At 45.3% G+C, this 24,573-nt stretch overlaps 2 protein-coding genes and 1 pseudogene across 8 annotated transcripts in view; 1 reads left to right on the top strand and 2 right to left on the bottom strand.

The window, feature by feature from the left end:
* Positions 1-89: 89 nt before the first annotated feature.
* LOC111982857 (uncharacterized) lies at positions 90-15,143 on the bottom strand. Of its 7 annotated transcripts, none has more exons than XM_024014505.2 (28): positions 14,715-15,143; positions 14,410-14,610; positions 14,109-14,233; positions 13,921-14,014; positions 13,528-13,641; positions 13,295-13,435; positions 12,902-13,085; positions 12,483-12,629; positions 12,060-12,314; positions 11,838-11,938; positions 11,451-11,666; positions 11,041-11,147; positions 9,690-10,503; positions 9,134-9,446; positions 8,063-8,275; positions 7,815-7,894; positions 5,475-5,679; positions 5,136-5,357; positions 4,848-5,026; positions 4,075-4,456; positions 3,738-3,938; positions 2,984-3,540; positions 2,704-2,817; positions 2,488-2,560; positions 2,054-2,350; positions 1,798-1,885; positions 1,583-1,682; positions 90-263 (listed from the first exon to the last, which is right to left on the bottom strand). In XM_024014505.2, the coding sequence occupies exons 1-28, from the start codon at positions 14,811-14,813 to the stop codon at positions 222-224; spliced, it is 5,664 nt and encodes a 1,887-aa protein (XP_023870273.1). In that variant the 5' UTR covers positions 14,814-15,143; the 3' UTR covers positions 90-221. The 7 variants fall into 7 exon arrangements, 6 of the variants coding, with proteins under 6 accessions (XP_023870273.1, XP_023870274.1, XP_070290323.1 ...); XM_024014506.2 differs by having other exon boundaries at positions 5,250-5,357; XM_070434222.1 differs by having other exon boundaries at positions 11,041-11,120.
* A 1,230-nt stretch (positions 15,144-16,373) lies between these two features.
* On the top strand, positions 16,374-21,275 carry LOC111949831 (mediator of RNA polymerase II transcription subunit 17-like; annotated as a pseudogene).
* A 411-nt stretch (positions 21,276-21,686) lies between these two features.
* Positions 21,687-24,573, bottom strand: part of LOC111949539 (V-set and transmembrane domain-containing protein 5-like) — an 11,548-nt gene continuing 8,661 nt past the window's right edge. Inside the window, exons 2-4 of the mRNA XM_023966806.3 lie at positions 22,651-22,977; positions 22,223-22,366; positions 21,687-22,106 (exon numbers count right to left, since the gene is read on the bottom strand). Coding sequence (XP_023822574.1) covers positions 22,075-22,106; positions 22,223-22,366; positions 22,651-22,977 — 503 coding nt within the window. The 3' untranslated portion in view covers positions 21,687-22,074. The remainder of the gene's footprint in view (positions 22,107-22,222; positions 22,367-22,650; positions 22,978-24,573) is intronic.

Below are 24,573 nucleotides of genomic sequence, written 5' to 3'. Positions count from 1 at the left end.
ATACCTACAGCATAGTGTGTAATAGTGCACTGGTTGCTTCTGTTGTGTGCACACAGTAATAAGTAGTGATGAATAGACTAAACCACAAATGTATGTATATACACTTTATTACAAATTTTATCTTTTAAATTACTGATAACAAATTGCACAAAAATACAATGTATACACACAAGTACAAAATAGGTGCAAACACACATGACAACAGCAATCGATCTTCAATATCATTGCGAAGACTGCTTGGCCCGTAGCTTCTGTAAGGTTTTCTGTAAAGAGAGAAAACAGAATTCATATAAATTCAAAACAGACTAATGTTGATGTACATCAACCAACTTAATTTCAATATCATTTTACATTTACGTTTTAGTCATTTAGCAGACGCTCTTATCCAGAGCAACTTACAGTAATGAGTTCATACATTTTAAAACCTCTCTGGTATTTTCACGTCCGGATGAAAAGCGTGCCCAAAGTAAACTGCCTGCTACTCATGCCCAGAAGCTAGGATATGCATATCATTAGTATATCTGGATAGAAAACACTCTGAAGTTTCTAAAACTGTTTGAATAATGTCCATGAGTATAACAGAACTGATTTGGCAGGTGAAACCCAGAGCACAATCCATCCAGGGAAAACTTTTTTTGAGGTCAATCTGTTTTCCATTAGTTTTCTATGGCAAGCCCGTTTGAATAGAAATAGGCTTGCAGTTCCTATGGCTTCCACTAGATGTCAACAGTCTTTAGAAATTGGTTGATGTTTTTCCTTTGAGAAATGAAGAATTAGCCCTTTCCTTTCTGGGAGTCGAGCCAAGTGGACTGTTTTGTTTGGGGCGCAAGACCTGAAGCTTGCTCCACTTTAATTTTATCCGCTATTGAACACAGTTTATCCCGTCTTAAATTTTATAGATTATTTACATTTTAAAATACCTAAAGTTGGATTAGGAAAGTTGTTTGAAATGTTTGGACCAAGATTACAGGTAATTTATTAGATCATTTGTAGTCATGTTGGGCGAGTTGGAACCGGTGTTTTTCTGAATGAAACGCGCCAAATAAATTGACATTTTGGAGATATAACGACGGAATTAATCTAACAAAAAGGACCATTTGTGATGTTTATGGGACATATTGGAGTGCCAACAGAAGAAGATCTTCAAAGGTAAGGCATGAATTATATCATTATTTCTGAGTTTTGTGTCGCGCCTGGCGGGTTGAAATATGATTATCATGTGTTTGTTTGATGGGGTGCTGTCCTCAGATAATAGCATGGTTTGCTTTCGCGGGAAGCCTTTTTGAAATCTGACACGGTGGCTGGATTAACAAGCTTAAAGTTGAGCTTTATTTTGGTGTATTGCACTTGTGATTGTATGAAAGTTAAATATTTCTAATAATTTAAATTTGAATTTGGCGCTCTGCCATTTCACCGGATGTTGTCAAATCGATCCCGCTAACGGGATTTGATCCATAAGAAGTTTTAATATACTTTCTTCCCCGTACAGGTCCCCCGTGGGAATCGAACCCACAACCCTGGCGCCATGCTCTACCAATATCATATTTCATTAATTTAAACATTGGGGTATTTTAAATGTTACCTTATGAAACTCTTTGGCCATCTCCCTGTTTTTGGCATATGCCTCCTGTCTGCTCCTGACCTCCTTCTGAAGCTTCACCTCATCTAGTCGGCTGTACAACCTGCAGAGAGACAACCAAGAGGGAGGTCATGAGAGAAACGTGTCGGATATCAGATCATGTTAATGTGATGTGTGGTTGGGTCTTGTTCGAGCAGAAAACAGAAATAACCTGTTACCTCTCTGTTCTCTTACGCATCTCAGCCACATCCTGTTTCCTTATCTCAGGAGTGCTGATCCTCACCTCCCCAACCTTCTTCAGCTTGGCTTCACTCAGAGGACAAAGAGAGGAGGACTCGGTTCAGTAACACTCTACAACACATAAGACCAAGTCTTTGACCCATTACTAACCCCACTTTCCTTCCCCAAGAGTTTCCATGTGTTGGTTGGTTGTTAACACAATATTATATTTATTTTAGTCTATTCTATTGTTACCTAGCATGGGAGGCTGCAAGGGAGTTTGGGGTTTTGGCTGTTGCTTTTTCTGCTTGGCATACCCTCCTGCATGGGTTGACTCTGCACTCCTCCCCTCTCTCCTGGGTTTAGAAGTGGTTGACTGAACAGTGGTTGGGTCAGACTGGGCCCTGGTGGTTGTGTTGGCCCTGGCTTCATCCCTCTTGGCTTGAATCTCCTCCACCCTGTGGGCAGACCTCTGGATCAGGGCTCTGCGTTTCTGCTGGAAAGCCTCCTGTAGGTTCACGCTGGGACACGACTGGAACTCCAGTAGCATCACTTGCCATAGAAAAAAAATAAGTATAAGCAAGGATTCACGTATGCACTTAAAGACCTTGTAAAGACCAAGAAAGGATTCAGAGAAGGAAAGAGAGAAGAGTAGGAGCCAGAGAAGTTTCAGGTCTTCTGGTTCTCACCTGCATGAGAGGGGGTTGTCTCTTTCTCCTGTAGGCTGGCATTCTCCTCTGGCAACATCGTCGACTTTGATTCCTAGAAAACATCACACCAAGTTCAGAGACTACCCAACAAAATGCATGCAGCGGAGGAGGTTAGACGAGATTCAGTTACTCAGTCTTAAGACTCCTCAACTTTTCCACAATGTATTGTTTCTCAGCATCTTCTTGGTCTGATACCTCCATCTCTCCTTCCTCTTCCTCAGTGAGTTCCTGGCCCTGTAGTGTTGTGTCTGTCAGGCTCACCAGGGTCAGCATGGACTCATCCATTATCCCCTTCACACTGCCCACCTCCTAAGAGAGAAAGGAGAAAGACATCACACAGATCAACCAATAGCAGCACAGAAGACTCCTTTCTCAAAGCCCGCCTCTCGAGTGACATCCATTAACACAATTCCTTCACTGGACCCAAAGTCTGGAAAACATTTTAATAGTGAAAAAAATGTAATGAAATACATACCATTATTCTCTCCCAGATGGGAGGGCTGATCTTTGACTCTGAACATAGCTGGTCATCTGGCTCTCCTGCACCCAGGTCCTCAATTTTAATAGCACCTCTTTGGTCAAGTCTCCGAGGTGCTGGTGTACTCTCCATATCAGTGTCCCCTCCTTCAAGTGGCATGTCCCAAGTGGAGACATCTTCACAGGCTGCTAGACCAACCTCCTCCGCTCCAAGGGATACCTGCAGGGCAGAGTCATGGGGGAGGCACTGGGACGAGGTCAGCTGGTACAAGGAGTCGTGCAGGGCGGGTGAGGGCTGAGGTGGTTCCTCCCCTCCTCTCAGGCGCTCAGGAGAGGGTTCAGAGGTGACGGAGGGGTCTGTGTCATCCTCAAACTCCTCTGAGCATGCAGAGAGCTCAAGGTCCCCTGCAGGTGCTTCATGGTCACCATCTTCATCGTGGGAACATAGCCCCTCCACTTCCTCTTCTGGAAGGTGAAAGGTCATGGAGGGTTCGGCTGTCTCGTTGTGCGTGACCTCAGCCAGGAGAGGGTGGAAGGAGTCGGAGGCTGGATCCACTGAGAGACAGAACAGAGGTAAAAATATTAACAGTCAGAACCTAGTACCTCAGACATATCATCACAACAAATGAGGGATTGGGGAATACTAGTTAGCGGGTGGGTCAGTGTGAATGCCGCAGGAAATGGAGGATGAGGTCAAAAAGAATATCAGGGAATTCCGATTCATCATTAGAAAGCGCCTCTAATAGACTCACCCCCAGTCCTGTCTGCTTCCTGGGAGCTAGCCCCAGAGTGCTGCAGGCTCTGGTAGTGTGGATGTGGCGGAGGCTCCCGTCCAGGGAGAGAGGAGCTGCTCAGTAACTGGGATTCAGGGGCTCCCTCTGGATCAGAAGACACTCCTGTCTGGCCCGAGACCCTCAGATCCACCCAGCCTAGGGAGTTAGAACCACCAGCTTCTAATGTAGAAAAAATAAACTAAATCAGGTTTCAGTATAGCATTAGCAAGAAATGTGCTCTTACACACTGAAATAAGACATGCTATAACACAAGCCAACACAGTAATATTTCATACATATTCATTGACTCGGTTACCTGAGCTCCCACTCCATTGGGCAGCAGACTCATCCAGCTCTCCAACCAGAGGCCTCATCACCCGGCTCTCATCCTGGACTTCATCTAGCCACTGGGATGACTGGTCCAATCGCTGGCTGACAGAGGTTGACTGATTGGAGAGCCCGCCAATCATTCTGCTCAAAGTCGAATCCCACCCTTGGTCCAGTGAGGTTGATTGACCTGAGAGCTGGCCAATCATTCGGCTCAAAGTAGAGTCCCACCCTTGGCCCGGCGAGGATGACTTATCCGAGGGCTGGCCAGTCATTGGGCTGATAGTGGAGTCCCGCCCCTGGTCCAGAACCAATGAGGAGGACTTGTCTGAGAGGCGATCCATGATCCGGTTGACAGTGTTGTCCCATTCCTTAACAAAACAATTTAAAAAGAGATGCCTTGAATTAGTTAATGTTGATACGAAAAAATCTGAATATTTACTCTAAACCCATAATGCTATTGAATGGAGTACATTTTACATTTACATTTTAGTCATTTAGCAGACGCTCTTATCCAGAGCGACTTACAGTAGAGTGCATACATTTTTTATTACATTTTTACATACTGAGACAAGGATATCCCTAACGGCCAAGAGCAGACGCTCTTATCCAGAGCGACTTACAGTAGAGTGCATACATTTGAATACATTTTATTTAATTTTTTTGTTTTCTCTATATTTTTTAATTTTTTATTATTATTTTTTAAAATTATTATTATTATTATTATTTATTTATTTTTTACGAGGGTGTTGATGGACCCACCTGGTCGTGCCTCTGAGCTCCTGACTCTCTGTCCGAGGGGAGAGTGTGTGGGTCGGCCCCCCAAACAGGTGACCTGTCTGGTCCCTCATTCTCCTGCAGTAGCTTAGACCAGGGCTTCTGCTGCGACACAGAGGAGCTTGGCTCCTCACACACTGACCCCTCTATCACTGCAGATGCACCTGGATGGGAGGAGGAAGAGTAAGAAAAGGGGAATTGTAAGAGGCTGCTGTTTGGAAATTCACTACTATAGGATATTATATCAAAAAGAGATTCAAATTGTGTGTGTACCCGTCTGGTTCCCAGCAGTACTAAGAGAAAAGTTGAGCTCCCTGGTGTATTTGTCTATGATGCGCTGGATACTGCTGCTGTGTATGAGTGAGTCTAAAATGGGAAAGCCAGTACCAGATACGCCCCTACAGGAACTGTGTCTGGATGAAGAGGAGCCATTGACCGATGACTTTTTATTTTTTCCTCCTCCCATTCCAAACCCAGCCAAGAGCAGGGAAGAGTCTTATGGGGGAAAAAAAGAGAAGAGAGGCTAAGATATATTTGAAATGTAACTAATTTCTGACATGACCGAATTGGTATATACTCAATTGATCAGGCCTACAGACAAGTCACACACACCTATTTGGGTGGAGGTGTGTTCAGGGTCAGTGGAGGTGTGTTCAGGGTCAGTGGAGGTGTGTTCAGGGTCAGTGGAGGTGTGTTCAGGGTCAGTGGAGGTGTGTTCAGGGTCAGTGGTGGCATAGCTTCCGGAAGAGATGGTGGTGGAGGACAGGTAGTCAGGTTCTGAGGGTCTACGGGCTGACTGGAAGGACAGGCTCTCCAACTGGACAACACAGATGACACGGGAAGACACCAGGGTTAGACAGGAAGGGTATAATAATGTAGCGCCTGTATATAAATAACACTGTGGAAAGAGCTCAGTTCAAGTGTAGAAACCTTCATGAAATATGTTTTCACATATACTTCAGGAATAATTGATTTACATCATGGCTCAGAAAGAAACACACACACACACACACACACACACACACACAAAATAAAGATACACGGACACACACACAGAGAGCTCAGTTCAAGTGTAGAAACCTTCATGAAATATGTTTTCACATATACTTCAGGAACAATTGATTTACATCATGGCTCAGAAAGAAAAGACAGACACACAGAGCTCAGTTCAAGTGTATAAACCATCATGAAATATATTTTAAATATACTGCTCAAAAACACTTAAACAACACAATGTAGCTCCAAGTCAATCACACTTCTGTGAAATCAAACTGTCCACTTAGGAAGCAACACTGACAATAAATGTCACATGCTGTTGTGCAAATGGAATAGATAAAAGGTGGAAATTATAGGCAATTAGCAAGACACCCCCAATAAAGGAGTGATTCTGCAGGTGGTGACCACAGACCACTTCTCAGTTCCTATGCTTCCTGGCTGATGTTTTGGTCACTTTTGAATGCTGGCGGTGCTTTCACTCTAGTGTAGATGAGAGCCGGAGTCACAACCCACACAAGTGGCTCAGGTAGTGCAGCTCATCCAGGATGGCACATCAATGCGAGCTGTGGCAAGAGGGTTTGCTGTGTCTGTCAGCGTAGTGTCCAGAGCATGGAGGCGCTACCAGGAGACAGGCCAGTACATCAGGAGACGTGGAGGAGGCCGTAGGAGGGCAACAACGCAGCAGCAGGACCGTTACCTCCGCCTTTGTGCAAGGAGGAGCACTGCCAGAGCCCTGCAAAATGACCTCCGCAGGCCACAAATGTGCATGTGTCAGCATACGGTCTCACAGGGGTCTGAGGATCTCATATCGGTACCTAATGGCAGTCAGGCTACCTCTGGCGAGCACATGGAGGGCTGTGCGGCCCCACAAAGAAATGCCACCCCACACCATGACTGACCCACCGCCAAACCGGTCATGCTGAAGGATGTTGCAGGCAGCAGAAGTTCTCCACGGCGTCTCCAGACTGTCACGTCTGTCACATGTGCTCAGTGTGAACTGCTTTCATCTGTGAAGAGCACAGGGCGCCAGTGGCGAATTTGCCAATCTTGGTGTTCTCTGGCAAATGCCAAACGTCCTGCACGGTGTTGGGCTGTAGCCAACCCCACCTGTGGACGTCGGGCCCTCATAACCACCTCATGGAGTCTGTTTCTGACCGTTTGAGCAGACACATGCACATTTGTGGCCTGCTGGAGGTCATTTTGCAGGGCCTCTGGCAGTGCTCCTCCTTGCACAAAGGCTGAGGTAGCGGTTCTGCTGCTGGGTTGTTGCCCTCACGGCCTCCTCCACGTCTCCTGATGTACTGGCCTGTCTCCTGGTAGCGCCTCCATGCTCTGGACACTACGCTGACAGACACAGCAAACCTTCTTGCCACGCTCGCATTGATGTGCCATGCTGGATGAGCTGCACTACCTGAGCCACTTGTGTGGGTTGTAGACTCCGTCTCATGCTACCACTATAGTGAAAGCACCGCCAGCATTCAAAAGTGACCAAAACATCAGCCAGGAAGCATAGGAACTGAGAAGTGGTCTGTGGTCACCACCTGCAGAATCACTCCTTTATTGGGGGTGTCTTGCTAATTGCCTATAATTTCCACCTTTTGTCTATTCCATTTGCACAACAGCATGTGAAATTTATTGTCAGTGTTGCTTCCTAAGTGGACAGTTTGATTTCACAGAAGTGTGATTGACTTGGAGCTACATTGTGTTGTTTAAGTGTTCCCTTTATTTTTTTGAGCAGTGTACTTCAGTTCAGGGTAATATTGATTGACATCATGCTCAGAAAGGAAACAGAAACACAGTCACGAACACAAGACACACACAAAAACAAAAAACTGCTTCTCAAGCAATATCATGGTATTGTAGGACAGACCACAAACCCTCAGATTTGGCAACTTATCATTTATCCACAATATGGTGGACATCGGAGGGGGAAATAGAACCAGTAAAAACCCTTACCTCTATAGGAGATTTACCAAGGACACCTCTCCCAAACTCACAGGAGTGATAAGACCGTTCTGGGAGTGCTGGTGTGGGATCTAGGACATAGGACAGTTGGATTAGAGTGACTGAAACTGTCAGAGGACTCCATGACCATCACTCTAAAGCTTCTAAAAGTAAAAGGATCCTTCTCTTATACTCCTGTGGTAACCATCCTGGCATAAGATATCTCCCTATTCCCCTTCATCCATTCCTCCTTTCCTTACCAGGTCCAGGAGAGGCACCAGCCTCCAGCCGTAGTCTCTCTCTCCAGGACAGCTTGCTGGATCTACCAGACCCAGTTAATGTCTCACTCCCAGTCCCAGCTGTGTGTTCCCATGCACTGGACACAGAGGTGCTGGAGTGACCTCTTTCAGAGTGGGCCGTGTGGTCCTGTTCTTCTGGGATTGCCCTTTCAATAGATACTGCCACACTCTCTTCTGCACAATACACAGAAGCTGGTTAGAGATACACGCTTGTTTATGAAGGATGTATACAAGTGGTTACTGATAAGGGAATTATATGCTTAAAGGTAATGATTAGAATATTCCACCCTGAAACCATATAATTGTAAGAAATGTATTACAATCATAAATCTATAATCTGATGATGTGTGTAGTTTTAGTCAGAATTAAAACAAGGACCGTTTGTTCCTTTTTAGTATGTAAGCAGGGTGCAAGTGTGAAACAAATGATAAGAGGAGCTATCGACAGACAAGCTGGACTACTGTGTTCCTTACAGGACATCCTGTCTCCACCCGTGGAGGGGAGAAACTGTTTGGCTCGCAGAAAATTATGAAACATGTTGCAGATTAAACAATGTATCTGTATATTGGAAAAACAGACTGTCTGAGCAAGGCGTAGCTTAAGATTTGAACTTGTATGTATGTGCGAAGGATACCTACTGTTTGTGTGTATGTGCGTGCGTAGGATATCTACTGTTTGTGTGTATGTATGTGCGAAGGATACCTACTGTTTGTGTGTATGTATGTGCGTAGGATATCTACTGTTTGTGTGGAAGTATGTGCGTAGGATATCTACTGTTTGTGTGGAAGTATGTGCGCAGCTATAAAATGGATGTCTTTGTATAATGGACTTCAGAGCGCTCTCGTGAATAAACATTTGACTATTGTAGGCTGGGCCTCTGTTTTCATTTCAACCAGTATCTTATAAAAACTGGGTTACAGACTGAGTAGTTAATTGAAGTTCAGTTTATGAACATTGAGAACATAATTCTCTTAACAGTTACTAGAGTTGACCACTGCCGTGTGGTGCCCCCTGTGGGTGTGGCTGGCTGACCTGTGATCAGGCTGGCATTGGCTGGCGTCTGCACCTCCTGGATGGCACTGAGCTCGTGCTGCTCTGTCATCTCCATGACGGCCAGCCTGGCGCGGGCCACCGGGGGTTTGGCTGCCCGGGGGTGGTGGTGGGGGAGTGGGTGAGGGGCGGGTCTGTCTGAGTGTGAACTCTGGACATCGAATGTGTTCTCTTGGCTCTGACTGGTTTCTACCAATGTTGAGGTTTGCCCATTGGACTCCTCGATGGCCCGAAGCAGAGCTGCCATCAGACGGAGACGTTCTGACCCCAAACCATCAGTGGTCTCTGGACCAGGCTGGTGGAGCCACACAGAGATCGAGACAGACACAGAGACAGATATGGCTGGTAAGCTACTTTATAGTCAGTAGGCAGAGTACCGGTATATCCATGCAATTTCATTGACAAAATGTACATGTTTGGGCTAACTATTAGTTCTACATGTTAGTGTTACTCTTACTTTTTGAATCACTTAAAACCAATAGCAGCCCTGCCTTAGTAACAGCAGGTAAAACCCTTAAGGTGTCGTTCGTTTCCTTACCTGTGTGTCATCAGCAGTGAGCAGTGCCTGTAACACCTCCCTCTGTCTCCTCCTCTGCTCCCTCTGTTCCTCCTCCAGTTCCCTCTGCTGCATGAAGAGCACCTCCCTCTGGGCCTCCACCCGCCGTTGGGCCTCCCGTAGCTCCTGCCTCTGCTTCTCCACCTCCTCCCCAAACTTGGCCGGGGCCCGCAGGACAGACCCAGGATTTACCGGGGCCTCGCCAGGGAGAGTAGCTGACTCTTCTGAAGGGGTTGGGCTGATGGGTGGGATGGGGTCAGTTCTTGATGGGAGTGGGATGTGTGGAGTAGGGTGGAGGGAAACAGGATGTGGTCTGTAGGACTGGGGGTCTAACGAGGTAGAGGGTGGAGGTAGCTTCTCAGGGAAATCCTCTGTGACCCTACTAAACACATTGTCCGCCAGCCAAACACCTGCTCTTTGGTCCCTTAGGCTTTCAGAGGTGGGTTCTAGCTGCACTGGTGAGGTTCTGGAGTTAATATGCAAGCCAACTGTAGTGCCAGGGAGGAAGAGAGTTTGAACCAAGATGGAGGGCTCCTGTGTGGGGAGGTCCAAAGGGGTGTGAGCTCTAGAGTGGGGACTAAGTGCTACAGGGAGACAGGGGAGCAGGGCAGAACCAGAGGGGAGTTCTAGGGGCACTGCCGGGGAATTGATTCCTCCTTTAAAGTGTGGTAGAAGACAGGCTGTGGTACCAGGAGGGAGAAATGTTGACGTGGTTTCACCAGAGTAGCGGTTTCTTAGTGTGCGTTGGTACTCTTCCAGACGTCGGCGAGCCTCCTCCACAGACTGCTTATGAAGCCTAAGAGATTGAAACATTGAAAGTAATGTTTTGAAATAAATTACCAAAAACAACCATAAAAGAAGACATAAGACAAGATAGGTGTTTAAATATATATATATTTTTTATTGTCAAATATGACAGATAGGGTCAGCCATAGCAATTAGCATTTAGTGCCTCGCTCAAGAGCAGAGATTTTTCACCTAGTAGGTTCAGGGATTTGAACCAGTGGCCTTTCAGTTACTGGCCCAACGCTCTTAACTGGGGTGGCAGGGTAGCCTAGTGGTTAGAGCGTTGGACTAGTAACCGTTGCAAGTTCAAATCCCCGAGCTGACAAGGTACAAATCTGTCGTTCTGCCCCTGAACAGGCAGTTAACCCAATGTTCCTAGGCTGTCATTGAAAATAAGAATTTGTTCTTAACTGACTTGCCTAGTTAAATAAAGGTAAAAAAAAAAAAAAAAGAACACTAGGCTACATGGGATACACAAATCAGCAATAGGCAGCTGTTTTAAATGTTTTAATTTCATCATATGAATCAGCCATTGTGAGAAACACACCTGTTCTGGTCCAAGAGACGCTGCTGATACTCTCTGATTCTCCTGGAGTGGCCATCCTCAGCAGCTGAGGTTATAGTAGACTGCACAGGGACAACCACAGAACAAGTCTGTGTCGCATATGTGGAAACACACAGTCAAACACATGGAGCTCAGTTCAAGTGTAGAAACCATCATGAAATATATTGAAAATATACTTCAGTTCAGGGTAATATTGATTTACATCATGGCTCACACACACACACACACACACACACACACACACACCTCAGTTCAAGTGTAGAAACCATCATGAAATATATTTTAAAAATATAATTCAGGGTATTATTGATTTACATCATGGCTCAGATAAATACACACACACACACACAATCCCACCACAACCACATCTATTCACACACAATCCCACCCACCTCGGGAGTTGGAGCAGCAGGGCTGACAGAGGTGACGTCCTGGGCTGGTGTTTTCTGTGTTCCAGATGCAGCAGCTGTGTCCTGGTTCATGGCCGTATGCAGCTGTTCTCTTTCTTGCTGGGCCTCCTGCAGCAGCAGCTCCAGCCTGCTCTTCTTCTCCTCTAACTCCTTTAGCAGGGCTATCTGCTCCTGCTTTTGCCTCTCCAGCTCTTCCCCCTGGACAACAGAGGCACCCACAGGGCAAACTATGAGCTTTCAGCTTTAGAGACACTTTCCCAGAAAGGTTAATACATTCACTTTATTTTACACCCCCCTCCCACTCAAGACAGATATATTATGCAGACATGTATTGGACATGCACGAATACATAGATACAAAGACACACACCCTCCTCTTCCTCTCGGTTTCAAATGTGTGGATCTTGATGGCTTGTTTATCAGCATGGAGCAGGGTACCAGCCACTATGGACTCTTCTGTTGTCTCTATAGCTAATCAGATAAAATACATTAAATGGATCATTAAGAAAAAAACACTACAGAAAAAAATGCTTCTCTTGAACCTTCAACCTTGTAGCAGCAAATCACGAAGATCTACCAAGTGCTCACTAACCTTGGGCTGACTGAGAGGGGTCAGGGAGTCTGGGTATAGTGGTCAAAGGTCGGCCCCTCTCCTCGCTGGCCAGAGAACCTGTCTCAATGGTCGTAACGCCTGCGGACGTGTCGCACTCTGCTGTCGGAGTAGTTCGGCAGTCACCTGGGGGATCAACCAGCCTCCGGTAGCTCCACTGGTCTCTCTGTGACCTGATGCGGGTCAATAGTTTCTTCAAGGCCTGTCTGGGGGCGCCACCTAGAGGCCTGGATGGTTCTACAATGACAGACAAAACAATAGTTTATTTCGTGCACACGATCCAACTCCATTTATTAGTTTCCACATAACCTTTCTTGACAACACTATGGTCATACTCTGATAGTCAGTAAATCAAACATTAATCAAAGCCGGAGTCCAACAGCAGAAATGAATCTATCTCTTCACCTTCATCCTGTTGTTCCTCTGCCCCAGCCAAGGGTGTAAGGTCAGGGGTGGCCTCCTGGGTCAGGTCTAGGTCTTCATCCTGGCTGCCAGTGGACACAGCTGGGAGAGGCTCTGGGACCAGCTGCAGCACCAGGTCACCTTTCACTCCTGCAGGCAAGAGATCAGTACAGTTTTAATTAGACGAAAGAGAAACTCCACTCCAACATACTAATGGTAATTACTAATTAGGTGCCATAATAATATGTGTGTACACACTACTCTGTCTGGGATAGAGTCAATGTCTCCATTTCAATCAAGTAAAACTTATCTACGCACCATGGCAATACCAACAAATGTTGTCCTCGGGGCCAGAGTAGAAAAACATTGCTGAAGAGAAAACAATGAAAAATGTATTATGATTTGGAGCACCCCCTCCTTACTCCTCTCTCCAGTGTACATGTCCTCGAAGGCGAACTCCATATCCCTCTGCCAGTCCTCCCTCATCTCCTGTCTCTTGTGGAGCGGCTGGAAGATCTGGGCAGGCATCTGAGCCATCACCTGCCTGCGCCTCAAAAGGTCTGTCTGATGCATGTGTTCAAGCTCCACCAGGAGGCGCTCTCGGTCCTGATACAGCCAAAATAAACATAGGATAGGTATTGCTGTTGTTTTGGCCTTGACTCATACAATATGCATTCAAAGGATTTCAGGAATTCATTTAACATCTCAGGACAGGTTTAGCCTCATTACGCAGAAAGTTGTACGTTAACTTTTCTTTCATGTTATCACTTGAATGGTCTTGAAAAAGGTGAGTGTGGTTGTGTAGCAGCATGTACCTGTGTGAGCTGTTCCCTCCTCAGCGCGTGGTTACCTCTGAGACGAGCCTTCTCCAGCTGCTCCCGCCTCTCCCTCTGCTCCTCCTGTCCTAGCACCTGCAGGCGCTGCATCTCCTCCAATGCCACCTCCTGTGCGTTTGGCTGGGGGAACAAAACACACCGGTTACAATAGAAAGAGAACAATATATCATACTGGGCCATTGCATCTTTTTGAGCTTTTAAAGATAGATTACCTGTGCTGTGTAGACTTCCCTGTCCACCGCAGTCTCTGGCATATGATAGTGAGTCACAGAGAAGGCATCCACATCTGATTTCTTCACTGCATGCAGCTTCCTTGACTCAATACTCTGTTAACAGTAAAAAGAAATGCACAAAATGTGAGAATATATTTGCTGGAATTGTAAGATCTACTGAGACTGCTGTTTGCTCAAACTACAATAGAATATTGTTAATTAAATGTGTGCTTTAAGAATGGTATGTGGGTTTGGAAGGAGAGCTTTATATTCCATTGTTACAGTGCCTTTGATTAAGAACTTTCCATCGCAAACCTACAGGCTCGGAATACTACTTTTTACTGGTATGACCATAGATCACAATGTGCCCGATTCCTAAACATTAAATTGTACCTCAATTGGGTTGGGTGGAAGGGATGGGAAGTTGGCCACTTTTGCTGCCCTCTCCTTCTCCACCTGTATGGACTTCTTCCTAGCCTCAATAAAACTTGAGGGAGAAGAAAACCATGCCAGATTTAATATCAAACAATGTAACAAGCCCATGTTTGTTTGACCAAATAAAACCCAGTTGATAGCCTCACCGATTTTGTTCCTCCTGATCTTTCTGTCTCTCTGATTTGAGCTCTTTGAGGGCTACTCGATAGCGCTCATCTGCCCGAACATGATTCTCCTCATTTTTCTGTGCAATTGCCTCCCAGTCAGGCTCCTGGGGAAACAAGAAGTGTGCATTGATCAACCAGTTGTATAGTGAAGTAAAGACACAGGTATTTTGTGATCTGGGGCATGACCCAAGTTGCTTAAAAATTCTTACAAAACCCAGTAAAGTTACACTGGCAGCCTGTAATGTATCACATATTGCTAATACATAGGTTGAGAGTTTACATTTTCTTTGGCACTTCTATGTCCCTCTCCCAAAACTCGGAGATTGTCCTGGTATAACTTTTGCAGGGTCTCCAGTTTCTCACTCCGCTGTTGCTCCCACTCCTCCTTCAACTCCTCTGCCAGGTTTTGCAGCTCGCGCTCCCTTCGTAGTTGCACCTCCTTGCGGATTTGAAGAGCGATATACCGCTCCTGTTCCCGCACCTGTGAGAGAGTGGTAGCTAATGATCAGCATTTGGTAGTGTATGCATTGACAGGATGTAAGCATCGTCACTGAGAGCGAGTGTTTGGTGATAGCTACTATATACCTGTTGTATTCGCAGCTTCCTTCTCCTCTCGTGTTCCTCTCGAATGAGTTGAGCTTCTTCATTTGGACTTAACCGTAATCGAGACACTTTTCTCTTCATCTTTATAAAATTCAGGGATGTTGAAAGGCGAAAATATTAGTTAGCTGGTCAACGGCACAGTCTGAAAAACACCCATGACAAACAAAGGCCAGCCAGTTGTGCTAAACTAGCTAGCTAGCACCAGAGACTTCAGAGTATGAAAAATATTCCCGTTTTCGCAATCTAAATTGTTTAAATATTGATGGATTAGCTAAACAAAACACTATGCTAATTTGAAGTAGCTAACGTTCAAATGCGTTAGAAAATCCCCCTCCAAAGTGTTGTATATTAGCCGAAATCCATGCCAACGAGTGAAAGCGTTATTTCGTTGTTAAACGTCACTTCCTGTATTTTAAACTGCACGCTAAATCATGTGATTGGCTGCCTTCCACCATGCCCAAAAGGTGGCCGATCTTGCATTACCGCCACCTACTAGACTGGAGTGCAACTCCCTTATACTTTGCTTAAAAAAAATTAAAAAAACCCTACCATCTAACACCACACTCACAAAAAATAACACCACCCTACTCCACTATTTATATATATTTAGCCCTACCTCATGCCAACAAACTGAAAGGGCGGGACATCACCACTAAACACAACCTGTAACTCTTTTGATGTCAAGTCTCGCACACCCAAGTACCTCTGCAAATGCCACCACAAACTCAATTTTCAGCAACTTATGTCCATCCCTACTGTTGATAACCATTGCTATAAATGTTAAAAATACAATCTTACTGAAACATATATCACTATCCCTCTGTACTGGTACAGATCTACTACTCACACCACTCCTCTCGAGATCCCTCCCCCTTGACCCATCTTCCTCTGCTTTCTTCGCTGCCTCAGCATATGACAACTTCTGCACTACTCTAACTCTGAAGGTGGCCGATTATGGCTGCGTTTCGACATGGAGCCCAATTCTGATATTCTGAGCCAATTTATGGTTGATCTGAAAATGTGGTCGGAGGCTCCATATGGAGGGTGTGACGCAGTTGCGGAGCCTCAGGAAGCATGCTGATTAGGGGAGGGTTTGGCCGGGGGGGGTTACATGTAGGCCGTCATTGTAAATAATAACTTGTTCTTAACTGACTTGCCTAGTTCAATAAAGGTTAAATAAATACAATTAAATGGGGGGGGGGGGGGGGGGTGCTGAGGAGTATTTCTCTCTGTAATAGGACCCTTCTGTGGGGAAAAACTCATTCTGATTGGCTGGGCCTGGCTCCCCAGTGGGTGGGCCTGGCTCCCAAGTGGGTGGGCCTATGCCCCCCAAGGCCCATCCATGGCTACACCCCTGCCCAGTCATGGGAAATCCATAGATTAGGGCCTAATGAATTTATTTCAATTGACTGATTTCCTTCTATGAACTGTAATCCAGTAAAATCTTTGAAATTGCTGCATGTTGTGTTTATATTTTTGGTCAGTATATATTTGCTACATGGCTAGCTGTAGTCTGTTTAGCAAGCTACTTATTTGTCTAGACTTGCCCTGGTCTATGACCATAATCATGGTGGGTAAGATGTAGTGAATCGAATGGTTTTGTGTGTGAAGTTTTGGGTCTGATTACGCTTCGCCATCATCATGTCGGGTGGTGGTCCAGCAGTGCGTGTCGGCATCGAGTTGTCCTGCGAGAAGCAGGTCCAGGAGGTGTCTCGAGATGGCATGGAGACATATGTCCCTCCCTTGTCCATGTCCCAAAACCTGGCCAAGCTAGCCCAGAGGATCGACTTTGGCCAGGGATCAGACTCCGATGAAGAGGGGACTGAAGCAGAGCCCAGGGACCCCCAGTAGTGGGGGAAGCAAAAGCCAGAGGAGGATGAATGTATGTCACCCCATGGACACATTCAGTGTTTGTCTACACCAGCTTCATTAGTTGACTGTAAAGTGATTCTTTCTGCCTTCTTTCTGCCTTGGAGAGTTATTATGCAAAAACCACCATACGTGTTCCTGAGACCATCTGATAGACATCTGTAGCAGGGCTGTGACGATACCAACATTGTAATATTTGTTCCATGGCAAAAATGAAAACACAAAGCAGAACTCACTTTTTGGTCCTTTAAAAACAAGCTGTTTGTAAAATATTGTGTGCTATAGCTTGGGGGGGAAAATGTGACTCTGAATGACAACATAACAACATTTGTTTCCAACATTAGGGCTGTTTTCCTAAAGAAGTTCAATCTGCTTTGTGTTTTGTTTCCTTGCCATGCTACAGGTATGGTCCTGGCCCTAATCTGTAGCAAGATTTATGTTTCTATTAAGCGCTCTGTAGGGAGTTGGTCTGAATAGAATGGTTGATTGATACCTGCTTCTTCTTCCAGCCACAGTGAAGTTCCAGCCTTCCTTGTGGCCCTGGGACTCAGTGCGTAACAACCTGCGCATCTCCCTGATAGAGCTGTGTGTGCTATACGACATCCTCAGCATAGTCAAGGAGAAGAAGTACATGGACCTGGACCCAGTGTCCCAGGACCCCTCAGCCGGAAAGGTTGGCCTAGCTAGGTGGCTTTACTCACGACTTCAATCTTTTCAATGCATCTCCGTAGTCTCAAGTGGTTCATTCTTTTTGCACTGATGTGGAAGAACTAGAATGACAATGAAAGCAAATTCCTGGTACACAATACACATCCAACATATTGCTTATTTTGACCTATCCTGTGTTTTGAGGTCACTGCAGATGAAGGAGATGAAGCCACTTTGGACTATTTGACATGTACCTATGACCTCACTCTCTCTCCCCTGACCTCCCCAATCCCTACCTCACACCCTACTCTAGACACCCCAGGTGTTCCAGCTCATCTGTAAGAAGAAGTCTTTGGCCACAGCAGCTCAGCTGCTCCTGAAGGGGGCAGAGAAACTAACCAAATCAGTGGCAGAGAACCAGGAGAACAGAAGACAGAGGGACTTCAACTCAGAGCGGCTCCGCTCGGAGTGGAAACTACGCAAAGTAGGAGACAAGATCCTGGGAGACCTCAGCTACAGGAGTGCAGGTGTGGAGGCTTTAAGTCTGCTCAAATGTCTCATTTAGTGTCATTGCAGTATTTACCACCTTCTGCACATTCAGTGTTTTTCTGACATTATATAGCTCATTTCTAATGCCATGTCTCTCTCTGCAGGATCCTTGTTTCCTCTTACCGGCACCTTTAAGGTGATAAAGAACATGGAAATCGACTTGGACAAGAAGCTCCCAGAGGATTACTGTCCACTGAATGTCCAGATCCCCAGTGATCTGGAGGGATTGGCTTACATCAAAGTGAATAAAGACTGCTGGCCCTCTTGAACCTTTCCTCAGCTCAGAGAACATACGTCCTTGTGATGTCAATGTTTGGCCTGGCCTCTTAAATATTGTTATGTGTTGTCTTCCAGGTTTCAATCCAGAAACAAGCCTCTGACATAGGTGACCTAGGCACTGTGAGCCTGTTCAGGAGGCAGCCTAAAGCTAAAGCAGGTACTCAGCCATGGCATGTGAAGCTGGAAGCTGCCCAGAACGTGCTGCTCTGTAAGGAGATCTTCGCCCTGCTGTCCCGGGAGGCGGTTCAGATCAAGTCCCATATCGTAGTCAAGAACCAGATCATCTCCCAACCCTTTCCAGGTGAGGACTCTTTACATTGCTTTTAGGAGGGTTATTGTAGCCTATGGAAAATTCATACTCCATGAAACCATGCAAAATGAATGCATTTAAATGTTTATTTTTGTCTATGTTACCTTGAGTAGTACCTTCTAAGTGTCCGGAGATGCTTTTGCTGTTATTCACCCCTCGTCAGGTGTGCAGAGTCCTACTCTTGGAGATTTCTGTATTACACCACCGTTAAGGTTGTCTATCCTCCCTGCAGGTCTCCAGTTGTCCGTTTCTCGGTGTCACTCCACTGGAGAGAAGAAGAACCAGAGGGCGTCTCCAGAGAAACCCAAACCTGACGACCACCTCTATGTTTTAGAACACAACCTGCACCAGCTCATGAGAGAGGTGGGTCCGCCTGTCTGTCTGCATGGAAAATTATGGAACTAAATTGAATCTGACCATATAGTAATTATATTGTTGACCAAAGACGTACTCAGACAGATACTGACCAAACTAAGTCCCGCGTGTTAAAAAATATATATATATCTTATACATATGCATGTGTTTTCATTGCTGATTGTGTGAACTGTGATACATATTGATCGATATAAATGCCCCTCCTTCCCACCCACAGTTCCACAAGCAGACCCTGAGTTCGATAGTGATGCCCCATCCAGCTAGCGCCACCTTTGGCCACAAGAGGCAGCGTATGGCAGGGCCCATGGCCTACGACAAGGCTGAGATCTCCAACCTGCAGCTGAATGAGGGCCTACTGGAGAAGATCATCAAACAGGCCAAACACATCTTCCTACGCAGCAGGTAGGCACAAACACACACCACATCACACATCAATGACAAGCTAATACTGTTATACTGTTTTCTTTTTCAACATTTTTATAAAAGTCTTCTCTCCTGTCGTCAGGCTTGTTGTTTCAGTCAAAGCACCTCCTATCTTTGTTGTAAAATCACAAATCAGGAAAATGTTGGCACAATGAAACCGTTTGTTACTGAATTAGAATTTTACAGGACAGCAACTCAACATTGACTGCAAGTCCACCCCTCGTGTCTGTTTCAGGACGGCGCGGACCATCGACAACCTGGCCAGCCGTATAGAAGACCCCCAGATCCAGGCCCACTGGTCCAACATCAACGACGTGTACGAGTCCAGTGTCAAAGTCCTCATCACCTCCTAGGGTTACGAGCAGATCTGCAAGTAAGTGGAGCAGGAGCCAGGAGGACTGGCTAAGCCAGAGTAACAGAGGCAGAGTACCGTTAAAGCCAGGAGGACTGGCTAGGCCAGAGTAACAGATGCAGAGTACTGTTAAAGCCAGGAGGACTGGCTAAGCCAGAGTAACAGAGGCAGAGTACTGTTAAAGCCAGGAGGACTGGCTAGGACAGAGCAACAGAGGCAGAGTACTGTTAAAGCAGGAGGACTGGCTTGGCCAGAGCACAGAGACAGAGTACTGTTAAAGCCGGAGGACTGGCTAGGACAGAGCAACAACAGAGGCAGAGTACTGTTAAAGCCAGGAGGACTGGCTAGGCCAGAGCAACAGAGACAGAGTACTGTTAAAGCCAGGAGGACTGGCTAGGCCAGAGCAACAGAGGCAGAGTGCTCTTTATACATGGTTTGGGGGACAGTGTTTAGAGAATACAGTTCTGCTCCAGGAATTGGCGACATATCCTCTAGAATAGAACATTTGGTGAGAGTAGAGAATTAATTAAAAGGAAAAAGGTAGGTTCCGTGTTCGAACAACAGAAGAAGAGGTTTCCCCTTAATGAATTACCAACAATTTAATTTGGTAATTATTCAGCTTTGTCAATGTTCGGTAAAGGTCTTGTCTAGATAAAACTTTGACCATGGAGAAAGAATGTTCCATGACCTTCTGTGCGTGTGTGCAAGTCTATCCAGCTGCAGCTGAACAGGGGTTGAGCAGATCTGAGTGGTGCACAGTGTCATCACCCTCTCTCACCAGGAACCGGAGCTGCAGGACTTCCTCCTCTCCCAGGTCAGGGGACAGAGTGACTGCTCTCACATCACCACCTGCTGTTTATGTACTCTGTATTACAGTCAAGTATAGCTAGAAGCCACCTAAAATGCTTGCTGTATGTTCTAAAATGCATGACTAGATGCATTTGCTAGACCTGCTGTAGTTCTTCACGTCCTATTGCTCCAGGGAAACTTTTATTCAAATCTATTTCAAAGTATTGATCTAGCTTCCTGTCTGAACTAGTGAGTAACAGTGCCCCCCTGTACCCTGGTACTGCAGATGTCTCAGCAGCAGGTCCATGCGGTACAGCAGTTGGCTGAAGTGATGAGTTGGCATGTTCTGAGCTTCAGTAACCATTTGGGCCTCGGCTCTGTGGAGAGCATCGGAAGAGCCTCGGCCATCTCCATTGCCTCCTCCAACAGGGAATACGCAATCTCAGGTACCGTCCTTCAATCAATCACTGGCATATTGACCGTCATGCACCTTAAACAGCTCATTTAGTCTGAAAACGAATGTGATGATCTGAATGACTGAAACTTAAGATAATGCTAATATTTGTCCAAATGAATGTGTTGTATCTTTTCCAGTGCGTAGTGGTCCAGAGAGTGGCTGTAAGCTCCTGGTCCAGTTCCCACGCAGCCAGAACAAGGAGCTGCCCAAGTCTGACGTCATCCAGGATGGGAAGTGGAACCACCTGCGAGGGCCCTACAAAGAGGTCCACTGGAGCAAGATGGAGGGACGCAACTTTGTCTACAAGATGGATCTTCTGATGGCAGCCCTCACCCCCTGTCCTTAGGTCCGGCCACTATCACACTCTCTAGCTATCTCAGATTTTTTGGGCTGAATATGGGCTGAATCCTAACTTGATCCTAACTTGATCCACTTTTGTGGAAATCATGCATTGATGTTTGTGGATTTGCTTGGACATTTGACTTACCTGTGCCAATGTATTATTATTATTAATATATACCAGACTTGTGGAGGTCAAAAAAAAAAAAAAAATCTGAGTTCTTGGCTGATTTCATTTGATTTTCCCATGATGTCAAGCAAAGAGGCATTGAGTTTGAAGGTAGGCCTTGAAATACATCCACAGGTACACCTCCAATTGACTCAAATGATGTCAATTAGCCTATCAGAAGCTTCTAAAGCCATGACATCATTTTCTGGAATTTTCCAAGCTGTTTAAAGGCACAGTCAACTTAGTGTAAGTAAACTTCTGACCCACTGGAATTGCGATACAGTGAAATAATATGTCTGTAAACAATTTTTGGAAAAATGACTTGTGTTATGCACAAGGTAGATGTCCTAGCCGACTTTCCAAAACTATAGTTTGTTAACAAGAAATTTGCGGAGTGGTTGAAAAACGAGTTTTAATGACTCCAACCTAAGTGTATGTAAACTTCCGACCTCAACTGTATATTTTAAATGTTACAGAAAAAGAAACTGAAAACCTCAGCTGTGAAAACAAAAATATATTTTGTTTCCACTTGTCAGTGTGTTTCCTTACATAAAATCGTGTGGACTAATATCAGTTGTTGTGTATACAGTTTATGTACAGTAAAATAATACATGCAGCTTGTCTTGAGGCACGTAGGTTGATAATCCTTCATCTGTTCCTGGAATCAGTAACTTGGTGACATTTACACTCTGTGGATGCTTTCATTGATTTATAAAATGAGTCTTTCATTATAGCTCATATTGGTTGTTGGGCAGTCCCATCTGGCTTTCTCAGATCTTCATATCAGAGAGGTTGCAGCTCAGTTACATCATTCTCTGGAGATAATACAGAAAATGAGAAATTCAATGAACCACGTACACACAAGAACAATCAAACTTGTCATTGAATTACTAATTATTTATATTACCAAAATCATTCTAAAAGTATTTACCTGGCATCTGCCTCCTCTGTCTCCATGCATTGATCTGGCTGTAGGCTTTGTCCATGAGCCACATGGAGACCATGAGGAAGCCTGCCAGGGAGGCCAGCACTACAGCAAACACTGCTAGGTACTGGAGGTCCTCATACAGAACCTCTACAACACAGGGAGGGAGAACACACCATGTTCATTCTCACTTCCACTAACTAGCTTACTCATAATGGTAGAGTTCAATGAAGGTCACTTGTACTGAACTACTCATAAAGATAGATACTGTTCAATAACACCATAAGGCCACTGCAGAAACTGCCTCCAGGACTGAGAGGAAAACAGTTCCATAAAGGGGTTCTTGTAAATGTCAACTATGATGAAACACTAACACTGTAGCCTAAAGCAAAATGCCACATTGTGATATAGGCCTGCACCCACCATTCACTCACCTTCCACATTCAAGACAAATCCTGCATCTTTGCTGCTCCCGGACAGTTCAGTCACCGTGATCACGTAGAAGCCAGTGTCCTGAATACGTAGGTCTGAAAGTCCCATAGATCCATTAGTGTACGTGAGGATTCTGTCCATGTAGTCCTCTGACACATTGGTATACCCCCCAGGTTGCCACGCCCCAATGTCTCTGCTCACCCTGCCAGACATAAAGGTCCACTGTACTGTGGGAATCCCAACACAGGAGATGTCCACAGAGAACAACACATCCTGTTGGACAGGCCTGGTCAGACTCTGCTGAGGAGACCGTATTGAGATGGCTCCAGCTGCCGGAGGAAGGACATAGTGGAGGGAGGAAGGGAAAGAGAGAGGAACAGTGTATTTTAACGTATGACAGATAAAGAGAAGTTGATATATCTGACATGTATTTTAGATTCATATAAGTCAACATATTATTACCCACACACTGATGTGTTATTGACATGTTATCACCATAGTAATTTTCTAACTTCCCACTTGCCTTTTTTATGAGCAATGGATCAACTGACTTCAGTTTTTTATTTTTTAGAGCCCAATTGGCCACTCAGTTCTGACAGAAGAAATACCCCCCTTTACCCTACTCCCTTACATAACCACCAGTTAATATTCAACCTCTCCACAAAAGACAGAACGTTTTCAGTTCACAGACATTTACATAACATGTTTTTATACTGTATGATGGGTTTGCTGCCATCAAATTACTTTGAGATGACACATTGGCATGTGATTCTAGCGCGTCGCTTCATCTCAAATCAAAGTTTATTGGTCACGTACACAGATTTGAAGATGTTATCGCAGGTGCAGCGAAATGCTTGTGTTTCAAGCTCCAGCAGTGCAGTAATATCTAGCAATGCAAAACAATACACACATAATCCAAAACGTAAAAAGAAAGAAATTAAGACATATCAGAACGAGCAATGTCAGAGTCCAGAATATATATACATATATAAATATATATATACAGTGGGGAGAACAAGTATTTGATACACTGCCGATTTTGCAGGTTTTCCTACTTACAAAGCATGTAGAGGTCTGTAATTTTTATCATAGGTACACTTCAACTGTGAGAGAAGGAATCTAAAACAAAAATCCAGAAAATCACATTGTATGATTTTTAAGTAATTAATTTGCATTTTATTGCATGACATAAGTATTTGATACATCAGAAAAGCAGAACTTAATATTTGGTACAGAAACCTTAGTTTGTAATTACAGAGATCATACGTTTCCTGTAGTTCTTGACCAGGTTTGCACACACTGCAGCAGGGATTTTGGCCACTCCTCCATACAGACCTTCTCCAGATCCTTCAGGTTTCGGGGCTGTCGCTGGGCAATACGACTTTCGGCTCCCTCCAAGATTTTCTATTGGGTTCAGGTCTGGAGACTGGCTAGGCACTCCAGACCTTGAGATGCTTCTTACGGAGCCACTCCTTAGTTGCCTGGCTGTGTGTTTCGGGTCGTTGTCATGCTGGAAGACCCAGCCACGACCCATCTTCAATGCTCTTACTGAGGGAAGGAGGTTGTTGGTCAAGATCTCGCGATACATGGCCCCGTCCATCCTCCCCTCAATACGGTGCAGTCGTCCTGTCCCCTTTGCAGAAAAGCATCCCCAAAGAATGATGTTTCCACCTCCATGCTTCACGGTTGGGATGGTGTTCTTGGGGTTGTACTCATCCTTCTATTCCTCCAAACACGGCGAGTGGAGTTTAGAGCAAAAAGCTCTATTTTTGTCTCATCAGACCACATGACCTTCTCCCATTCTCCTTCTGGATCATCCAGATGGTCATTGGCAAACTTCAGACGGGCCTGGACATGCGCTGGCTTGAGCAGGGGGACCTTGCGTGCGCTGCAGGATTTTAATCCATGACGGCGTAGTGTGTTAC

This window comes from Salvelinus sp. IW2-2015, linkage group LG22 (genome assembly GCF_002910315.2).
Source record: "Salvelinus sp. IW2-2015 linkage group LG22, ASM291031v2, whole genome shotgun sequence".
In the NCBI taxonomy this organism is placed as follows: Eukaryota; Metazoa; Chordata; class Actinopteri; order Salmoniformes; family Salmonidae; genus Salvelinus; species Salvelinus sp. IW2-2015.
Note: the sequence above shows the minus strand (reverse complement) of the source record. Positions and strands in the feature narration are given on the sequence as shown.